This window comes from Manis pentadactyla, chromosome 1, assembly GCF_030020395.1.
Source record: "Manis pentadactyla isolate mManPen7 chromosome 1, mManPen7.hap1, whole genome shotgun sequence".
In the NCBI taxonomy this organism is placed as follows: domain Eukaryota; kingdom Metazoa; phylum Chordata; class Mammalia; order Pholidota; family Manidae; genus Manis; species Manis pentadactyla.
Genome location: NC_080019.1, coordinates 65,124,192 through 65,146,290, shown reverse-complemented (window position 1 = coordinate 65,146,290; position 22,099 = coordinate 65,124,192). Strand labels below are relative to the sequence as shown.

Sequence of the window (22,099 nt, the reverse complement as noted above, 5' to 3'; positions counted from 1 at the left end):
GTTGTAGGGAATGGCTGGAGTGTATTAAGTGCCCACATGTGTGGGACGTGAACCTATGTGAGGTCCCTTGCCTGGTGCATTAGAGAGCTAGACCCCAGGCCGGCGCAGGGGAAATAAGGTCCAAAGAGGTGAAAGAATGCGGCCAAGGTCAAGCAGCTGATGAACTGCAGTGTTTCAGGGAAGAAGGATGCTAGGGAAGGACCTGAGCAGCTGCCCGGACCAAGGAAGGGCGAAGGAAGCAACAGGCTTGGTTTGTTTCTCTTGAATCCCTGGAGCTGCCTCCACCATGGTTGGTTCATATCCATGCCCCTCTTTCCCTGCATGGACACACGGGCACATTCACACACTGACACACAGCCCGTGTGAGGATGTGGGAAGACCTGAAATCAGCCCTGGAACTCCTGGATTCAATCCTGGTTTAGCCACTCCGTGAAATTGTGATCTGAGGTGTCTGAGCCTCAGTTTACTCACCTGTGAAGTAGGGATGCTTGGTGCCCGCCTTGCCCCCTCAGGCACTGACATACACAAACCCAGACGAGCCACCCCCACAGCCTGGACCAACCCAGCCTCCCCCACCAGCGGCAGAAAAATCTGGGCGGTCAGGCCCATGAGCCTGCAGAGAATGCATGAATGCCTCTCTGCACAGTCCTGGGTGGACCCTTTCAGCTCAGTGAATGATGGGAACTCATGGAAAGCAGCAGACAAAGCAGCCGTTGGGGTAGGGGAGCTTCCAGAGAGTCACATGACGGGGCCACAGGGATGCTGGGGCTGGAAACCAAAGCCACTGGACTCCACAAACCCACCAGGCACAGCAGAAGCAGGGCTGTGATGAGCACAAGGCGAGTGGTGGTGGACATGCCCACTGGGGCCAGCTCCAGCAGGCCCCTCCAGGGGCACGGGGCTTCCACCAGGGGAACACGGCCATCGTCCTCCCTGGAGAGCCCCTCGGCCTCCAGGACCAGTGCTGTGGGTGGTCTGGTCCGAGCACCCAGAGTCTATGTAGGGATGGTGCCCAGTGGGTGCGCAGGTGGCGTGGATGCCCGTGTGAACCGCCGGGCCCTAGGCATCAGCACTGTCTTCCTGCAGGGCCTGAGGAGCTCAGGCCTAGCCGCAGTGCCAGCTCCAGGCCTGGAGAGGGGCCTCAGTGCTGCCGAGGACCTGGGGGGTTGCCTGGTGGAATACATGGCCAAGGTGCACGCCCTGGATAGAGTCAGCCAGGAGCTGGAGGCACAGCTGCGCAGGCACCTGGAGAGCAAGGCCACGAGCTCTGAGGGCTGGGGCGCCCTCAGGGCCTCCTGGGCCAGCAGCTGCCAGCAGGTGAGTGACGGGGTCATGCCCAGGGGCTTTGGGTGGGGCTGGGAGAGGGTGCTGACAGCTGCCTGTTGTACCATCATCTCTGGGAAGGACGATGAGCAGGAATGCTGAGGGAGGGGAGTGAGTGGTCTGAGGCCAGGGAAACTGACCGTGGCCCTACCCTTTCTGCTCTAACTGCTCATGACCATGATAATAGTAACAGTGGCCACTATTTCCTGAGGTGTTCTGGGAGCCTGTGCTGTCCCTCTATGTTCACAATCTTCTCTAATGTCCAAAGCAAGGCTATGTGGCGGCTCATTCATTGATGGCATGTTTCCGATGAAAACCTGAGGCACAAAGAGGTTCAATGATTTGCTTCAGATCATGCAGCCAGTAGGGGGATGGAGCCGAGGCTTAAGCCTGAACTTTTCCAGCCCCAAAGCTTACCTTTGTCCCATCACCCAGGGCTGACTCTGTAACATGTGTGTTAAGAAGGGTTCTTACAACCGTCATCACATGGAATACCATTGAACAGATGGGCATTAAGAACCATGGCTGCGTGGAGGTGTGTGCCCGTATCCATCCCTAACGGCGCAGTCCCAGGGAACCAGGGGCCACACGGGTAACCGGCAAGTCCCCACTACCCACAGCAAGAAATAAAGAGGAACAGTTGAAGTTATTAGCATAGCTTATTTAACTCAATATATTTTAAATATTATCTCAACATGTAATAAATACAAAAAATATTAATGAAAGCATTTACATTCCAATAGAATTCCCCATGATGACTGAAATGTCTTGTATCCAAACTGCCCAGTCTGGAGGCCACACATGACTTGGAACATGGCTAATGAGACTGAGGACTTGAAATTTTTATTTCATTTTCCTTTTTAAATTTAAATAGCCACCTGTGGTGAGTGGCCATGTTACTGGACAGCGCAGGACACAGGTTCATCTTCCTCCATTGCTTGGGCAGGACCTGCTCTCCAGGGTGACCTCTGCAGGGTGCAGGGCTGACCGGCTTCTCTGGCCTGCAGCCTGGGGGCCTGCCCCTGGGACTCCTCCCAGCACTTCGCTTCTCATCAGGTCTCTGCAGGCAGCTGGCTTCTCTCCTCCTCTGCCCCCCAGCCCCGGGGTCCCTCTGGGCTAAATCAGCCTCTAACTCAGCCAGGAACTGCCAGCTCACACCCCTGGCACCCTGGGGCCCAGCATGCAGCCCCCACAGAGGAGATCGCAAAGCTGCATCCGTGCGGGCAGGGTGATGTTGAGCAGACACACTCAGAGGCTCTGCACCGGCCCCTCCTGCCCCCACCACCCCAGGATGCATCCCCTTCGCCATCAGTCTGGCCTGGCTGACAGCACAGTATGCAGGACACAGAGAGCCGTCCTCTTGGCTTTCCCCTGGAGCTGCTGCTCCGCTCACACCCATCTGTGCACGTGGGTTCCATCTCTGAGCAGCCCGAGGTCCCAAAGCCATTAAATCTAAGCCTCCAGGATTCTCTCCAGCTGTCCTACTCTGAGTATGTGTGTCCTGTGGACCATCAGGATGCCCCTAGATACTCCAATGTCAGCATCTGCTGGACAACTTCTTCCATTCAGATGCTGCACAGACTTCTCATGAGAAGTCAGGCATCCCAAATCTAGGTCAAGAAGTATGGCCACTCCCCTTGCTCCATACTCAACAGATACTGACTTAGTCTGGCTCCAGCTAACGACGGGGCCTTGAGCAACTTCTCAACTTCTCTGAGCCTCAGTTTCCTTATCTGTAAAATGCATATTATGAAGCCATGGCTATTCCAACAGGTCCATAGATAATAACATGGATGGTTCCTGCCTGCAGGTAGACCACAGACTGGCACCTCCACTGTGAAGCCCTCCTTGATCTTCTTTGATGATCAGCACTGTGCCTGAGGCCTGGGATCGAGCTTTCATAACTGAGCCCTGGATGGCTAGAATGGCAGTTGGGCACCGAAAGAGAGATTTCACCTGCTCTTTAGCATGGGCAACAAGTAGAGAACCCAGGGGGGCCTCCCTCCCTGTGAGAAGGTTGGGCTAGGAAGTCCATTTCATGGCGCTTCCTCAGGTCAGGCCGGGGGAGCAGGGCAAGTCCAGACCAAGTGACAAGCATCATTTCCTCTTATGTTTGACAGTTACATAGATGTCTGAGGGAAGAACTGCTTTCTGGGAGGGGGAAAAAAAAAAACAAAGGTGGCCTCTGCCCTCCTGGCTAACACAGAGAGCTCCTGGGGCCACTCTGGAAGCCGGGCCCCTCTGCCCTGGAATCTCCCCACAGCCTCCTGCCCCAGCTGAGAGTTTTCACCCTCTGGCTATGAGGAGCCAGGCTTTCAGATAAACAAGGAACAGGAATGAGAGGGGAGAAATGGAGGCCAACATTGTGCGCAGAATGTCACAACACATTTGGAAAGCAACGCTAAGTGTCGGGGGGCGTGGAGCTCACATTTTCACCTTCCAACACTAAGTGTCGGGGGGCGTGGAGCTCACATTTTCACCGAGTCAGGAGAGCAGTGCTGGGGGAAAATTTCTCCATCCTCACCCTGTATATGTCTGTGAACCCTGGAGGAATTAAGGGCAGAGTCAGGGTCAGCTTCATGTACGTGTAGCCAGTACAGTCCTGTAGGGCCATGTGCTTGGGGTTTAATGCTCTTCACTCATCACCTAGACATTCTTAGAACCTTATCTTTGAATTTGTGTTTTGCAAGTGAAGTCTGATGGGACAATGGAGCACGTGTCAAGGACTGAAAGGGGACCCATCTTCCCCACTCTCTCTCTGTTATGCCTTCTTGGGGTCACAGCTGCCTGGTCCCATGCCCCTAGAAACCCCAGGCCTTTCTGGCCCCTCCTGCCCACCTCACCCCAGCAGGGCCCAGTCACAGGCTCAGGGGAGGCCAGGGTGACATCTGGGGTGGAACATAGGCCCAGGGCTGGCACTGCCACAGCGAAGTTGGCAGGCAACTCAGGGGCAGAGGGCGAGCCTCTTGCCAACCCAGGACCCAGCCACCTACAGAGTGGCACTGAGGTTCAGTACTCTTGGGGCCACTGTCCTCTGTAGGCTGGGGTGGCCAGCTTCTGGGAGAAGGAGATGCCTGGCCTGACTTCCCCACCGCAGGCTAGGACATGGCACAACAGTCCAATGGCTGACAGGAAGGGTGACTCAGCAGTCTATGGGCCACACGGCACCCCAAAAGGTGGGGTGCAGCCCCTGGTGCCTATGAGGGTTTGCACTTGCCCTTGAACACCCTGTGCAAGATCCAAGGGAGGGCGAGATGAAGTCATGGAGATTGACTGGGATGGGTAGAGAGAAAAACCATGGGGAAAGGACAGAGCTTTGTATTTACCACCTATAAAGGCACTATTTCCCCCTGCTTTTTGAACAAGATGCTCCACATTTCATTTTGCTAGAATCCACAAATTATGTAGCTGGTCCTGTTTGAGTTAATATATATGAAGTTCCTTTTCAGTTGCAGGCCTCTCTCCTGCTCCTCAGCTGTGTTAGACCCTATCAGCCACTTCTGCTAAGCAATAAACACAGACAAAACAGGGGGGAACCTTGTAGATGGTGGCCACAGAGGCCAAGGAGGACCTGACACTGCCCACTGCTCAGACAGAAAGTGGCCCTTCCCTTTCCAGTTTTGCTGATTGATCCTGACCTTTCTTACCAAGCAAATGATGCTGATAATAAGCTCTGGCCACAACATCAGACCCTTTCATCCTCAAACAGGCCAACTGCAAGCTTGGAATTAGGCAGCTGCCCTGCCTGGGAGTTCCACAAAAGGAGAGCCAGGACAGAGGAGGTGAGGCCCCAGAGACTGAGTCCCAAGTCACACGGAATGCGCTGAGGTCAGGGCCACTGCACTAATACAGGGAATGCCGAGCAGGCTAGCAAGGCAGCTATGCTGTCAGCCAAGCTACAAGGGACACTGAAGTGTCATTAGAAATGTGACTATCAGGGAAAAATGTATTCAGGAGAATTCCTCTCAGGGATACTGATGTAGAAGATTGGAATAAGTATTTTGGGGGAGCAGGGGAGGGGGAGGAGGCAGGAAGCTGCTCCCACAGATCTTCTGAGGCCCATGTGGAGCAGTGGGGTCAGGGGGGTCCAGATAATGAAAAGTAGTGGGGGGATGGGGGGGTGCTTCAAAGACTGAGGATTTTCAAACCAGAGAACCCTGAGGTCAAACTCAGGTCCTGCATGACCCCGAGGCACGTTCTTCATTGATCTTGCTACATCTTGATTTTTCATTTGAATGAGGATGTTTGGAGACTGTCCTAATATGATAAAATATGTCTAAGAAGGAAATACCAGAGGATTTCTCACAGAAATTGAGAGCAAGAAAAAGATGCCTACCATCTCTACTCCTATGTAACCTTGGTCAGAGGTAATAGTCAATGAATGCCATTAGACAAGAGAACGCAGTGGGAGGTATAAGAATTGGAAAGAAAGAGAGAAAATCTTGGTCTTTCTGGGAAGCCCAACAGGATGCACATGAAAACTGTACAACAGTAAGATAATTTAGTAAAGTAACAGGTTATAAAATAACAGTAAAGATACATGACATTGATATATATAAACAAAAAAATACATAATGGAAGAGCAAATCTTATTTATGACACCAAGAAATAAAATGAAATGCCTCTAAATAAACTTAACAAGAAATGTCCAAAATCTATATGAGACAATAATAAAACCCTCTTGAGAGACACACTGGAAAGAAATACCAAGTGTTTGAATATAGACTCAAGAAAGATGTCAGTTCTCCTTAAGTTAATTTATAAATGTAGTGCAATCCTAAATGCCATTTTAAAATACCATAGGGCTTTTTTTTAGAACTACAAGGTTTATTATAAATTTTGTTTGTAAGAACAAAAGGCAAGAATAGCCAAGAATTAAAGCTGAAGGAGCAGAGCAGGGAGGGAAGTCGATCATCAAAGCAGGTTCCTACTGGCACCTACAAGATGGGGAGACCAATGGAACAAAATACAAAATACAAAATTAGGCCCTGCTGCCTACGGAAATTTAATGTTTATAAATGTAGCATTTGAAACCAATGGAGGAAAGGATGGATTTTTTAAAAGTGGTATTCACATACCCGGATAGTCATAAAGAAAATAATACAGTCGGATCCATCACTCACTGCACCCTAGGTCAATTCCAAATGTATCCTAGATTTAAATGTACAAAAGGAAACCATGCAAGTAGAAAACATGGGGGAATTCACTGGAATTTTTTTCTTTTACATAATTAGGAAATTATAGGATATATTTTTCCTTGATACAATCCAAAATCTAAAAACAACTTTGATTACCAAAAATATTTTTAATTTTTGTTACAAAATAATACCATAAGCAAAACTAAAAGATAAATGACAAACAAGATAGAAGTGTGCAACTTAGAACACAAAGGGTTAATATTCCTATTTTATAAACAGCACTTAAATTTGGGAGTTTTAAAATAAAAGCCAACAACACACTCATTTTCAAACAGGCTAGAGATATAGACAAATAGTTGGCATAAATGTCAGTGAAAATGGCTCTTAACTGTATCAAAGGATGATCAAATTCACTTATAATAAAAGAAATACGAACAAAACAGAAACCTACCCAAGATACAATCCTTTCACCTATCAGATTGGCAACATTCCAAAAGTGTGTTGATCTGTTTTGTTGGTGACATGTTAGAGAAACAGCCAAGTTCATACAGTCTTGATGGGCAAGAAAATGTTATAATCCTTATGGAGAAGAATTTGGCGATATCTAGACCGCCTGTGCGTGCACTTAGGCATGTGTGACTTGACCCAGCAGTCTCACATCTGGGAGTTTCTTCTAAGGACACACTGGCAAAAACAGGACCAGGAAGAATGCACAAAGCTGTTCATTTCCATCATATCTATAGCTGGAAACAACCCCAATACCTATCAATAGAGGACTAATTGAATAAACAATGATTCATCTACAAAAGAAACAAGGAGTAGCTCTTTAACTATTAGGGGGTGAAGATATCCAGGCTATATTGCTGAGTTAAAAAGGAAGGTGGAGAAAGTATGTATTTCATTCTATTACTATCTAAGAAGAAGGAATATGAATATATACATACATATTTGCTTATAAGGGAGAAAACCAAACGAGAAATGTCTTTTAAATGATCACTTACATGAGGAGTGGGAATAGGATAGAGGGAAAGGGAATAGACATTAGAAATCTTTAAACATAACTTGTTGTGTGGACATGACTCTGGAACCATGCAAATATTTTACAGAATTATAAAAAATTTAAATCTTAAGCAGGCTTTAAAAATCAAAAGGAAAAGGAAACAAATAAGTCCTGTATCAAATTGATGGTATAATCACATAGAGAACTAATCAAGTGACTTTTTTAAACCACAGTAATTTGTACAGCCCCAGTGGGGATGCAAAAGAGTGCTGCAAAAACAATCTTGAATCATTTTCAGTAATCGCATTGGTGGTGGTATTTGGTATTGTTATTCTGACACAGGTGTGTGTGTGTGCGTGTGCATGCCTGTGTACTGTGGGATAAAGCAAGAGTAATTCTATTTGTGTCATTGAGAATCAAGACCTTTAATGTGGGTGAAACGGGATACAATTGTAAGACTGATGAAGTTTAGTGACAATTCTTTGGTCCTGAATTTGAATTGGAATTATCAGTATAAAATCATGATGTATATGATCCTAAAATTAATATATGTCCATTTCCTAGCCCTAACTAGTGAAAAGACCTAGAAACAATGGCCAACCCAGTGGCAATGTACATTTTTATCCCTAGATTTGGTCTCTAACTACCATCTTTCACTAAAAGAACAGAGGCTCCTTAGAGAAATGGCTGCATCCAGGTTTGGAGGCAGAAAATGCACAGGATAAGTCTGAAACATCTGGTCATACCAAAAGTAAGGATGTTATAAGGAGATGATAGAGTCATGCCAAAAGATTTAGGAGTCAATTTGAATAGGCTCCCACTAATCAAAGATGGCTAAGTATCAATAAGACTATTAACTATGATGAATTGAAACACAAAAAAATATGCTTAGATCTGAGCTCAGTATAACACAATAAGGACAACAGCAAAAACTCCCAGTAATTAGTTCCCTTGGAATCTGCTGGGAACCAATTCATTATTTTGAAAACTGGTAAATAAAGAGAAAGAATCCTACATTTTTCCTGCCTTTCCTATAAGACCTGTAATAACATCACAGTTAAAAAAAAAAAAAGAATTGAAGAGAGGAAGTGTCTTTTTTAAAAGTATTACAGCTAAAAATCAAATAATAATTGGGGGAAAAATGGAAGTTCCTACAGCCAGGACCCTCACCTGACCCTAAACTACTTGATGATGTAACTGGCCTGCTAGGTCACTGCTTCCACACCCTAGGCAATAAGCTATTACTGACTGAGTCACTATATAAAGAGCTCTGCCCAGTGCACTGGGTCAAGACAGAGATGGAGTGGATTACATACCTGCAGACTGCTGGATGCAGACGTGATTCTGGTGCTCGACCTACCACCAGGAGAACAAAGCTGGGTATCAACTCTTTTGCCCCAAGAATGTTCTGTTCTCATTTCTGATTTCACCGAACCCATAGTGAACTTGCCCAGGGCTGAAACCCTCAGGCAAGACAATAATATAATTACTAATTTTAATTTATAATTAATAGTAGTTATTAGAATAGAACTTGAATATTACCACTTTGCAACTACATATAAAATAATTGGTCTAGGCAAAAACAATCACTAAATGCCTGAAAATAGCACAAGTATCACTAAATATCACAATAAGAGGTGTACCTGCTGGTGGAGAGCACATCAACACCTATGAAATAGTCTTGCCAAAAAGAAAGAAGCTGAATGTGATTAAGCCTCAACATAAGACTACTAATTTACCAGAAATAACAGAGGTCACATGAACATGTTAAGTGACACCACTGGGATGAAAGCAGCAAAATCCCAACAGAGGAAACTACAGGACCAAACACCAAATTTTTTCAACAAGCAAACATTGCAAGGGGGATAAAGAGAGATGGGAGGGTGTTTTGCCTGAAGGTTTCAGCCCTGGGTAAGTTCACTGTGGATTTAGTGAGACCAAGAAACTACAATGGAACGTTCTTGGGGTAAAGGGGTTTATACCTGGCTTTATTCTCCCAGTGGTAGGTGGAGCACCAGAATCATGTCTACGTCCAGCAGTCTGTAGGTCCATGATCCACCTCTGTCTGTGCCTCCACCCACAGCACTGAGCAGAGCTCTTTATATAGTGACTCAGTCAATAATAGGTCATTGCCTAGGGTGTGGAAGCAGTGACCTAGCAGGCCAGTTGCATCTTCAAGTAGTTTAGGGTCAGGTGAGGATCCTGGCCTTAGGAAGTTCCATTTTCCCCACAAAGGGGAATCTATAAATTAAAAGAGATAAAATTGACATGTCAACCCATTGAAGTGGACTTTATTTGAACCATTATTCAAACAGCTGTTAAAAAATAGATTAGACAATTGAGAAAAGATGAACTGAGTATTTGATGATATTGAGGAATTGTTATTAATTTTCAGGTGCTATGTTATTTTTAGATTTTTGAAGTTATGTGTTCTTTAAAATCATCTTTATAATTTAGCAAACCATACTGACATATCTGAGGAAGAAATACTCTATCAGAGGCTTGTTCAAAATAATCTGAAGCAGATAAGAAATGTGAGGGAGTATAGGTGAAACGAAATAGGCTGTGCATTTGTGCTCACGGAAGCTGGGTGATGGGTGTATGGGGGTCTGTTACACCATTCTTTTTATGTTTCTTTGAAATTTCATAATAAAAATGAAAATAGAATATCTGCCTTATAGGATTGCTCCATGGTATTAAATGAAATAATGTGTATAAATTACTGGGTACATAATCAGTGCCCAATTAAGTTTGTGGAATTGAATAAATGAGAAGATACAACTTGAGTAGTAACATAGACAATGTGTTTACATGCATGTATTTAAGAGTTGTTCGACCCACACATGGTGCAGTTTAGACAACAGCTTGGGTATTGACTGGTCCTCTGCAAAGTTACCCCAAGAGGTAGAGACCAAATATGGGACCCAAAGAGCATGCCAGAAGATGGCCCTTCAGACCATAGGTTGTGAGTCAGGACCAGGCATGAACATCAGCAGGAAAATCTATATGATTTTCCAACTGTCAAAGAGAATTTTGCCATGGACACTTGTTAAAATTGGCAAGACAGATTTTATTCAGACTACTTGCAGTAGGGGAGAGAGACTTCAGAATAGAACTGAACTCAGCTCCGCCGAAACAAAAGGCAGAAGCATTTTAAATGCTGGGGTGTGCTAAAGGAAAGATACAAAGGGAGGTTGAGGAGGGGCTGGTCTATGCAACTAGGCCATCTGTGTTTGTTAATTGGTGCTTATCCAGAGGAGAAACACACTTCTCATACCTTTATGACACACAAATTGGAGAAAGACGCCCACCAAACTAAGCATCACCCTCCCACGGGAACTGGAGGTAGGGGAGCTATCTCCCCAGATGCTTGCATTTCACAGAGATGGCTCCCACGTCCTTGAGGACACATTCTGGGTTGTAGAAGATTTATATCTCAAACATGCAGAGAAGGATTTACAATTTCAAGTTTCCTAAAGACACTGCCTAGGAAAAGTGAGGTCAGGGGCCTCTTGTCAGGTTTGACCTGGAAGGAAAGTAAATCATTTGGCAGCATTGAGCTTTCTGAGGCAGAGAGTCTAAGGGTGCTGGGGTCATCCTAGGGACATGGTCCAGAGCTAGTAGAAGCCATGCCAGGGTCCGGTCAGCTCCCTCAGTGGGGAGCTGGGTGGCATCGTTTATGCCACAAGTCTTACATTCTCACCACCAAGCACTAAGCTCTCTTCAGTCACTGCCCTGCCGCTTCACCTCTCCATCCCAAGACCCTGGCACAGAGAGGGTATGTCATGACACCCATAAGGCAGCCAGCAAATGGTTGGGCAGCCAGAGCTGACTACATAAACAGAGAGCTCAAGGGTCCAAAGCAGAACCTGAAGTCAGAGGTGGAGAGCTTCTTGAGAATCCCACCTGAGAGGCGAAACACTGGGCCACCTGAATGTCTGATGTAGCTAAGTGACACCACGGAATCCTCTGTGGCTGGAGGAAAAGAGCAAGGGAACTGCTTATATGTTGATGTGAAGCTACCCTCGATATGTATTTTTGAGTAAAATGGCTGCAAAACTCCATCTATATCATGCTACTGTTGGTGTTTAAAGAGGTGGGAGGGCAGGCTCTCTCTGGGCTTGTGCAAGGGGCCGTGACCACGATGCTTCTAAATCAGAAGGCTGGGTGACTGTAGACCAGGTGAAGCAGGCTTGCTTGGGAAGATGTATTTTTTTGCACTGTTAGAAGGTTTAACCTAAAAACAGGAAAAAAAAAACCCAAAGCATCTTGGGGTGGGGGCAGAAGGATCACCACAGCTCCACAGAAGCATGCCGCCCTTCGCAGTGCCGCATGCGGCAGGTTAGAGGCTCATCTGAATGGCCTCCTGTCAAGACAAATACCCAGCAAAGGTAAATGCCCATGAAGTAGAGCAATAAGAATGACCTTCTAGTGGGCTACCCTCTCCAGAAGAACTAAATTAAAACCTAACCCAGGCGGCCAGCACAAGTGCCCAGGATAAACGTGGTGGCTCTTTATAGGGAGCTATTGAAAGGGTGGGTGAGCCAAGCAGAACATTATTGGGGTCCCCAATGCTCCCCCAGGGGCTTATGCTGAGCCACCGAAGTTGAAGACTCAATTTAGGAAAATAAAACGTTGTTAATGTCATCTGGCTATGGAAATGCACATAAAGACTCATTTATCTGATTGTAAGTGAGCTGATTGGGCAAGCTGACTGCCACACATGCATCATTATTCAGCAGAAATGAGAAGTTACTTCAGCTGTTATCAGTAGGTAATGAAAAGCAGTGCCCAGGGGCCGGAAAACCATCACAAAGCCTAGCTGCTATTGGAAAATAACTTGTACATTTTGTTTATTTATTTCAAGGACCAATGAATAACCGTATAAGTAAGTCTTAGGGAAAACTCTACAATATGGAGAGAGAGATGAAGTTAGAAAGGGCCCCCTTCCAGCAGACTCTGGAACATCATGCAGGAGGCAAGTCCCTGCCTGAGTTCTGACTGCCCACACGCCCAGCCCAACTGCACCCTGCCTCCCTCCCTTCCACTCAGCAGCCGCCCTCTGGGCACCGTCCCAGGCCTGTAACTGTGCTACAGCTTCATCATCTCCATCCCCACTCTGCAGGTTAGAGCCCATTGCAGGCCAACTCTGAGGAAGGAGCTTATCTGATAGAGGAATTTAGTGTTACTTATTTGCTAGGGAAACTGGGCATGTCTCTTAACTTCCTAGTTTATCTGCATAATGCAGGTGAATTGGTCCTGGCTGGGACACTAACTCAATGAGTAACTTGATCTGCATAACATAGGGACCAACTCTGTTGCGTGTGCATGTTGTTGCGGGAGTAAAAGAGACAAGGAGGTGGAGCCCGGGGACACCCTGGGAGAGGTCACTCTCCCTAAGGAGCGCCACCTGGGAAGTGAATTGTCCCTGGTGGTATTGCAGGGCACCTGCAGAGGCCCAGCAGTAAGCCCAGGGCCCCGGTGCAGCCCCGCAGCCCCAAGGCAGCCCCAAGGCACTAACTCCAGTGGGCAAGCCTGGCAGGTCCCTGAATTCTAGGGGTGTTTGTCCAGCTCCCCTTGAGGGGCACAGTTGCTCTGGGAGTTCTACAGGTTTCCCTCCACTGTCTCTGAGCAAAATCATGTACTTGGATATACTCGTGAGGATAACGCTGTCCACACTTGTGCTCTGAAGTGCAGGCCTCAGATACGATGCTCACGTCTGCCTGACACTTGCATGTGTCAGCAAGGACTTTGACTCACTGACTCTTTTTATTCTCTCAGCAATGTCTGTGTGGCCCAGGAAGGTGAGATCATGCCCACTGTGTTATTCTGCTGGGGCTGGGAAAGTGCCAAAGCACCAGGCAGGGTGGCTTAAACAGCAGAAATCTGTCTCCTCGTGGTTCTGGGGGCCCAGGCCTGCTACCAAGGTGTGGGCAGGATTCTTCCTGCTGAGGCCTCTGTCCTTGGCTTGTCAACGGCCTTCCTCTCTCCGTGTCTTTACACACCTTCCCTCTGCACACCTCTGTCTGGATTTCCTTTTCTCAGAAGCACACCAGTTGTATTGGATTAGGCCTCACCATCATGGCATAATTTAACTTAATCAACTCTTTAAAGGCCCTGACTCCAAACACACTCACAGTCTGAGGTCCTGGGAGCCCCAGCATATGATGTTGAGGGGGACACAGTTCAGCCCGTAACACCCATTTCATAAACAAGGCAACAGGCCCAGAGATCAAGTTACTCACTGAGTTAAGGTCCCAGCCAGGACCACCTCAGTGTTGCGTCTACCCCCAAAGCATTATGAAAAGTCACCTATTAGACCGGTGTCGGTCCTGCCTCAGACTGCGGACCTAGGGGTAAACGGGCCGCAGGATGCTGTGAGTGCCCCCTGCGCGATGAGACAGTCACAGCCGCAAGGGCTGCTCTCTGCGAGGAGTTCAAACTCTGGGATGGGCCTCCTTTTTCTCCTTTTCTCTGACCTTTTAATTTGGAAGCAGCTGTCAGGAGCAGTGATCGCTCCTCACCCAAACACGCTAACTGGAGCTAACTGCTACGGCCAGGACAGGAGGCTGGGCGCCGTCCCACCTGTCAAGCAGGTCAGCACTGGGACATGAAGGCTGAATAGCTTTGCTGCCAGAAACGGTGCAGGCCCACCAACCCCCAGGGATTTCTATTTTTCTTCTTCAGTAATTTTAATGCTCAGAAAAATATGCTGAGCAGTTGGCCCTTGAGGCAGAACATCTTTATCTGAGCGGAGTTCAGGAACTCCTGAGCAGGCTGCGGGCAGTGGGCACCTGCATGAGCAGGTGGAGGCCTCCCCTAAACTGCGTGCCTGCATCAGCGCAGCCACTGACTTCCAGGCTGGGAGCCCTGCCCCCTGCATAGCGACCACCCCCCACACCACCTAGTTCCAAGGGCTACTTGCAGAGCTGAGGGCACATTATATGGGGTGAGAGGTCATGCCCAGTGGGGGGGCCCCGGGGCTGAGCCCTGCAGGTCCTGGTTCTGGGGGTGAGGCATGTACCTGTTAAAGCCAGGCAGACGTCCAAGAACTCACGTACAGGTGGACAGAGTCAGGTTTATCAGCTTCCTGCAGCAAGTGAGAACTGGGACGACTGGGCAGAGGGGTTATGAGGTGTGGGCCTGTGCTGGGCGATCTGGGGGAGGTTTCAGAACGGGGACGTGGGCGCCATTTGATGCTGTTGGGACTTGGGGGCAGCGTGATGACTGAACTGTCCTCCAGGCCTTATCCAGGAGACGAGAGGAATGAGGCAGGCACAGAGCTGTTATTAGGAAATAGGAGTCCCTCATCTCTCACGGGGAAGAGGGACGCCGGTGTGGGAAGCTGCAGCGTGTCCTTGCCTCTGTTCAAATGTGATTATGGCGGGATCTCGTCTTTGCCTCTTCCCACCTGGATCACAGGGTCCCTGCCTGGTCACCACCCGTGCTCTGTGCTGGTTCTTGTACAGGTGAGAGTCCTTTGGCCTAGCAGTTAACTACCCACCCTCAGGGCCGTGGTTATACCTCCCCGGCCTGAATAGGGCCTCCTCAGCCTCAGCGGTGGGGCAGAGGCCTGTGGACACAGAGCTGGCCTGTGGGTCTCCTGCCTCACACATAGCTGTGCAGGGCACCGAGGCGAGGTTTCTTGGGCTGTGCTGACTAGAGAAGGCAGGGCCCGCTCTGTGCCTCAGAAATGCTGAGCAGGTAGGCTCTCTGGGACCCACACTCCTGCTGTCTGCACCACTCCCCCAGATGGCCAGCTTGGCAGCTGTGCACCACACGGTGAATGAGGTAGAATGGATGCATGGATATAAGCCAGATGGTGGCCTTACAGAGCCAGGTCCAGGCCCAGCTCTCTCCTGACAGATGAGGCCCTGGCCCAGTTACTAGCCCCCTGAGTGGACGGAGAATGAGCCCTCTTTCCTAGGATTGCTGTGAGGACTCTGAAAGGCGATGCAGGTAAACTAGAATGCAGGCTTCAGGAGGGCAGGAGCTCGGCTTCTCCCCTGACCTCTCTTTGGCACGCTGCACAGTGCCTCGAACACAGTAGATGCACAATCAATATTGATAAAATTGACAAATGGAATTGCCCAGAAAAGTAACTAATTTCCTAGGACTGCCATAACAAAGTACCACAAAGTGGGTGACTTAAAATAATAGAAATTAATCCTGCCACAGTGCTGGAGGCTGGGAGCTGGAGAGCTAGGGGCCACCAGGGTCGGCTCCTTCTGAGGCTCTGAGGGCAAGTCTGTTTTCTGCCTGTCTTCTACCTTCTGGTGGTGGACAAGCCTTCGCGTTCTTGGCTTAGAGATGAGTTACCCCAGTCTCTGCCTTCATTCACCCTGTGTGTGTGTCCAAATTTCCCTCTTAAAAGGACACCAGTAGCCTTGGCTGGCTCACCCTAATGACCTCATCTTAACTAATTACATCTCCAAAGACCCTATTTCCAAACAAGGTCCCATTCACAGGTACTGGGGGCTAGGAGTTCAGCACATCTTTCGGGTGGTACCCAATTCAACCCAGAACAGGAGCTATTGTTTTTTCACATTATGGTCCTGATTTCCAAATTTTATCCTCTTCCTCAAATGTCATTTAGAAAGATGCCAGAAATACCAATATTTCTGCACCTAATCAACTTCACCTTCACTTCCCTTTGCACTTGAAATGAGATCCCAAATCCTATCAAGCAACACTGAGTTTGGATCTCAGAAAGGAAAGCCATCATTCAGAGAGCCTGAGAGAATACTATTCCTATAGTAGAAACATAGTCAATGTCACTATATTGCTGTGTGACTATGGACAAGTTGCTTCACCTCTCTGAACCTCAGTTTCCTCAACAAGTAAATGAAGAGATTGGCTCAAACTGACCTCTCCCTGCAGACACACAGGGAATAAGCCAGATTCGATTTTATCACTCTGGTGAACAGGTAGTCCCCTGATCTTTTTCTGGCACCCTGTGCAGTGTGGACACAAAGAGCCCCAGTACAGCTGACACCCACGTCTGCCTTCATTGCTGGCTGCTACCTGGCTGTGTGCCAGGTAACAAATCCCTGTCTCTGCGGCTCCCTGATTGTGAAGGGAGCGGGTGGCAGCCCAGGCCTCTGGCCATAGACCTTCCTGGGTCTGCACCTCACTGGGCAGCAGATGAAGCCTTGAGGGAAGACACAGCCCTCAAAGCGCCCTGCTGCCTAGTCCTCTGCGGCTCAGCTGGTGCGCTGGCTGTGACTGGAATGCTCGGGCATGCAGGCCATCTCCTTCATTTCCGAGGGTCAGGGGGTGGCCCAGGCCCCAGCATCGGTGAAGCAGCAGATTTATGAATGCCTACACCTGCCAGAATACACCCCCGTTCTTTCCAGCTGGCCATGAAGGGAGAACTTGGCTAGGTGGGGGGCTGCTGAGAGAGCGCAAAGCCCACACCTGATCCAGATCACCAATCAGATTAAATCAAACCACTGTCAGCTGGAATTCGCAGCTTGAACAACCCCCAGCATCATTTTAAAAGGTTCAGAGAGTCTAAAGACTCAGACGGGAGAAGTCTGGCATCTACAGCTGGTGCTGGGTACAAATAAACCCTCTTGCCCCTTCTCAGACACACTGCCGTTGGGGCTGCCATTGCCCTCTGCTGTGACCTGGGCCTGCAGGACACACTGAGACCCGCCAGAGCAGGGATACGGCCTGATCCTCCCTGAGCCCGCACACAGCACAGCGCCTGGCACAAACAGGGAGGGAGGGAAGCAGGTGGGCAGGCAAGCAGAGACAGTACGTCACAGTGATTAATGGCACAAGCAATAGAGTCCAAAAGAACTGAGTTCCAATTCTGACTCTGCTGCTGACTGCCTTTTGACCTAAAAGGAATCAAACTTCTCTGAATGTCAATGTTCTCATCTCTAAAATAAGGAAATATTTATTCCACAGGTTTGTCATGGGAATTAAATCAAATAATTCACTGAGAGCACTTAGCCTAGTGCCTGGCCGTGGTGTGCACTCAATAAACTGTGGTAGTAATTTGGGTCATTGTTTGTAGTAGTGAAATGATAATAACTTCTCGGACCGCATGGCCCTCCTCTACCGTCTGCCCAGCTCCCTCCACAGTACCTGGGGGGACGGGATCAACATTTGCCCAGGGTTAGTCACGGATGAACCCTTGGTGTCTCAGAAGCATCCCACCCATGACAGTGGCCTCCAGGAGATGGCGTCCCAGCTGCCTCTGACCTGGTTCTCTTGGTAAGTGGCGCCACCTCCTGGCTGCTCTGGGAACTGTCTGCATACCTAGTCACCCAGCTGCAAAATGCTATTTGTGTCAAGTTCCGGATGCCTATAATCAACTCCTCACTGCCGAAGCCACCCTGATTGTGAGAGGCCAGTCATGCAGTCCAAGCTGTCCTGCAGTCTCTCCGTTCATGTTAGTGTTTCCACGACAGCTTCCAATTTCCTGAGGATTATAAACCAACCATAAAATTTCAGTTTGCCCTGAGACTGCCTATATTATCCAGTATGTCTGGTCATATTCCCTCCTGCTTGCATTTGTGATGGAAGAATCCACCCTCTCCTTTTTCTTCTTAGTTGCATTCACTGTGGCTTCCGGTTTTAGATCAGAACCTGCGTTTGGAGTCAGGGGTCCTGTCTCAGCTCACAAAATACTTCACCCAGGTCCCTAATCTCTCCACCTGCAGTTTCCCTATCTGAAAAATGAGGGAGAAAATTACACCTGCCACCATGGCCCTGACTCTTTTGAAATTGAAGGAGAATAACGTGAGTGGGAAAAGGCCCCGTCAGTGTCACCATCAGGCCGGCAGTTCCTCAGTCGGTGTGCCTGCTTCAGCATTTTACCCTAAATCCTGAATCTGCTGAATTATGCAATGCCTAGCTGTAGCTCTGGGAGATGCCTCTTCACCCCTGCCCTAAGCTGGCTTCCATGACGTCGGCTTAGGTTTGTCTCTGCTCCCTCCTTTACCAGTGATGGATGTGAACAGAAGACCATTAAAATGTCTGATTCTGGGCCAGTTCACACCTAAGTACAGCGTCACACCTAAGTACAGGTCTTTAAAGAGGCTGGCCTGCGTCAGCCCCGCCTCCTTCCTCACCAGCAGTCTTGACAGTGTGACATCTGTCATGGGGGCTGCTGTGGGGCTGCCACAGAATCCAGTTCTATTATGTTCATTCATCAGGCATTGAACATGGGTCTGCTCTGCACCAGGCACTATATTTAGTTCAAATATTAAAAAGTCAAAATTCTCAGATTCCAGGACCTGGACGTCTAAGAGGGGTGATGAGTAAACACACCAGCGTGTTGTTGAGCGTGTGCTCTGTGCCAAGCACGGTGCTGGGTGTGCAATGGACGCCAGCTGTACGTTGAGCAGGAGGGACTCATGAGGTATAGAGTTACCTTCTTCCAAGGTCCCTTTTAACATGCTCAGTCGGAGGTAAATACTGTTAAAAAAAAAAAAAGGACCTGGATGATACCACAAATGGTCTCATAATTTTTGTGATCACTTGTAGGTAACTAAAAATTCCATGCTGATTTTAAGTCACAAAACAGTCTCAATTCAGTAAACAGAACATCTAGTCAATATATTATTCAACACATTGACCTTTGTTTTCTACCCCACCACTGCCCCAGGGAGGGCCCCACACCTAGGAGGAGGGGCAGGCGGCCATGGTAGGCTCTTTCTTGCTGTCTCCCTGCCACAGGCCCTGCTACTGTTTCTAACCAGCCAGGTGTAAGCAGGAAGAAAGGAGAGAAGAGGGCAGGAAAAATCTGCCTTGAGAGATACCGATGTGAGGTGGTTTCATGGTGTGCAGGTCTCGCTACATTAAACCAGATTCGTTTTCTTGGGGACCCTTTACTGGATTCTTCTGAGACTTCCCTGCAGGACCAAGTGCAAGAAGGGGGAGAGGCCCTCCTTCCTCTGCTGCCTGCCGCACCTCCTCACCCTTGAAGGCTGCCTGCCGTCTTGGGTGGGGCTCTCAGATGCGTCCAGGACAATGTGCCTGTGGCAGGCTGCACTCGGCTGCCCAGGATGGCTCCGCCGTTAGGGTACCAAAGAGGCACGTGGTGGCTCCCCAGTCCTGACTCAGGCAATTTAACATTCTGCTAAATACATTAAACACATACATTTCTTTCCATCAGCTTGTAGCCCTCAATAGAAAGTTTCCTTGTCCTGTTCTGCAGACAGGGGGTCCTTTAGAGCATCCCATATCTCCAAGTAACAATGACAGGGTTTGAAGCCCTGTCTCTACAGTCAGGGCCCACAGTTCTCCATGAGTCCTTGCTGCTGGGCTCTAAGGGGCAAAGGACTAGCCCTGGGACAAGCCCACACACCTCTCTGCGGTTCTTCATTTTGTTTGACCTCTGAGAGCCCTTTGCATTCTAAAACTGTAGTGAAATTTCTGAGTTGAGGTTTCCTGGAACAGATGACAGAGACCTCTGCAGAGGCAACGTCCTCCTGTGTGGGGGACAGCCCTTCACTCCGCACTTCCTGCTCTGCCACCCTAGTCTCACATGGGCGTGCACCTTGAGCAAGTGTCAGGGAGAGAAAGAAACGCCATTCAAATGGTGCTGGCATTCTGTTCCCTCCATGAGGACGTGCCCTGGACCGAGCACGAAACTGAAGGCATGAATTTGCATTCTCTTCAAAGAGGCTCATTTCCCACATGCGTCTCTTGAGGAGAGGATCATGCCATGCTGAGCATGACACTGGTGTTTCAGGGAAGGAACCTTCCAGATAGTGTGACTCCTAGTTTAAGTCCCCTATCTCATCTGGAGAAAAACCCCAGCTGTGGTGGACCTAGTGACCTACTGTGGGTCTCCACGACAGCACCCGTCCAAGGGGTTTACAGGGATAATCAACCCTGTGAATTTGCAGTGTCCCCTAATGCCCTTGCCTTGGCGCTGCAGACAGGCCTCCGGTGCCTTATAGCTCACAGCACCCAGCATCTCTCTGCTGGTCTCCTGAGAAGCTCACAGCCACCCTGTGGAGTAAACACACCAGTGTTATTACCCCCTTTTACAGATGGGGAAACGGAGGTTCAGAGATGAGAAATTCCATGTCTAATCAAAACCAGGAGTGGAACTTCACTTTCCCATTCCAAGTCTAATACTCAGAGTTCTCTCTTTTCCTTGATGATGTTCACACAAGGCTCGTGAGTGTTTCTTTGCCCTGCCCTATTTCCCTCACCGTTCAAGTCCCATTCCCAGAACCACCTCCCTGGCCCCTCAGTCAGGCCCCAGTGGAGAATGAGGTGGAGCCTTGAGCACAGGAAGAGTGGGCATCCTCTGTAATTCCTTCAGTAAGTATTAGCCACACCCACCCTGCCAGTCCACTGAAGTGTGCCCCTGTCCCATCCTGATGAACTGAGGTTGTGTGTCCACATAACAGAGATTTGTTCCCTTCATTTCATCAGCCTGGGTCTGCATACCCAGGCCTGGGGTAAAGCATATTCATTCCCTGATTGCCCGTAAGGGCCCCCTAGGTTCCACAGGAGATTAACAAAGCTAACATTTATTGAACACGTACTGTGTGCCAGAATTCATTCTGAGGTTCTTGCATATTTTAACTCATTTAACCTCACAACCACCATATGAGGCCCATACATTTATGACCCCTTTTTTAAAGATGAGGAAACTGAGGCAGACCGCAGTTAAAGAACTTTTCCCAAGGTCACACAGCTAGGAAGTGATAGAGACGAAATTTTCACTTTGGGTGGTTAAATTCCAGAGCCTGTGTGCTCAGCTCCACTGTACACAGACTGAGCCTCAAAGCACCCGGAGCCCAGACGGCTTCCGGGATGAAGAGCACGAGGCCGAGAAGAGGACTTGGCTTAGATGGAGTCCCAAGAGCAGGGCCCTGGTCTGGTTTCTTGAGCAGGTGAACTATAGTGGTGATGCGTCCAGGGGGAACCTGTGAGGAAGGGGCCAGCAAGAGGACCACCTCAGGCCATCTTCCAGCTTCAGTGTGACCTCTCTGGGGGTCTGAGGAGGCAAAGCTCCAACCTAGAGGTGCCCTGACCCCAAGCGAGGTAGCTGGTTCCCTACCCTCACCCCGGCGGTCGTTCCTGACGGGCTAGTCCAGGGAACTGAAAAGTGTGTGCAGGTAGCCCCAGGACACTGCTCCTAAGGACGCAGTGCTGACTGGGAAGGGACACGCTGGGGAACTGGGGGGCACACAAAAGTGGTCAAAAAAAGAAATCCAAGGGAATCTGGGGGAGTGCCAGCAGCCACCCCTGAAATAGGAAGGAGGCATTTGCAATTCAGTTTAAGCCTGTAGCTCCAGGCGGCCGAGGGGGTTCCCAGCTCTAGGCAAGGTTACTATGGATGTAGCGAGACCCAATAACAGGAACAGGACATTGTGGATAAAAAGGGGCTCATACCGTGCTTTATTCTCACTGCAGTAGTTTTGAGGCCCTAGACACCCCTCCACCTCTGTCCCCTCCCCTGGCTCAGCCTCTGCTCCCCTCTGCCCTTAGCACGGGGCAGAACTCTTCTTACAGTAATACGTGCAGTAATGGCCTGTTGCCAACGGGTATGCGACCATGAGCCTGCGCAGTGGGCTAAGTATTACCTCATGGCATGTGCACAGTGGGTATCAGGTGAGGATCCTGGCCGTGGAACTTCCATTTCCCTACAAAGCCTCAGCAA

The 22,099-nt window shown here is 48.9% G+C and overlaps 1 protein-coding gene across 2 annotated transcripts in view; it reads left to right on the top strand.

The window, feature by feature from the left end:
• Positions 1–735: 735 nt before the first annotated feature.
• Positions 736–22,099, top strand: part of BFSP2 (beaded filament structural protein 2) — a 62,887-nt gene continuing 41,523 nt past the window's right edge. Inside the window, exon 1 of one of the 2 annotated variants that reach the window (XM_057497928.1) lies at positions 736–1,317. In XM_057497928.1, the coding sequence (XP_057353911.1) occupies positions 760–1,317 (558 nt within the window). In that variant the 5' untranslated portion in view covers positions 736–759. The remainder of the gene's footprint in view (positions 1,318–22,099) is intronic. The other variant, XM_057497931.1, reaches the window with a different exon arrangement.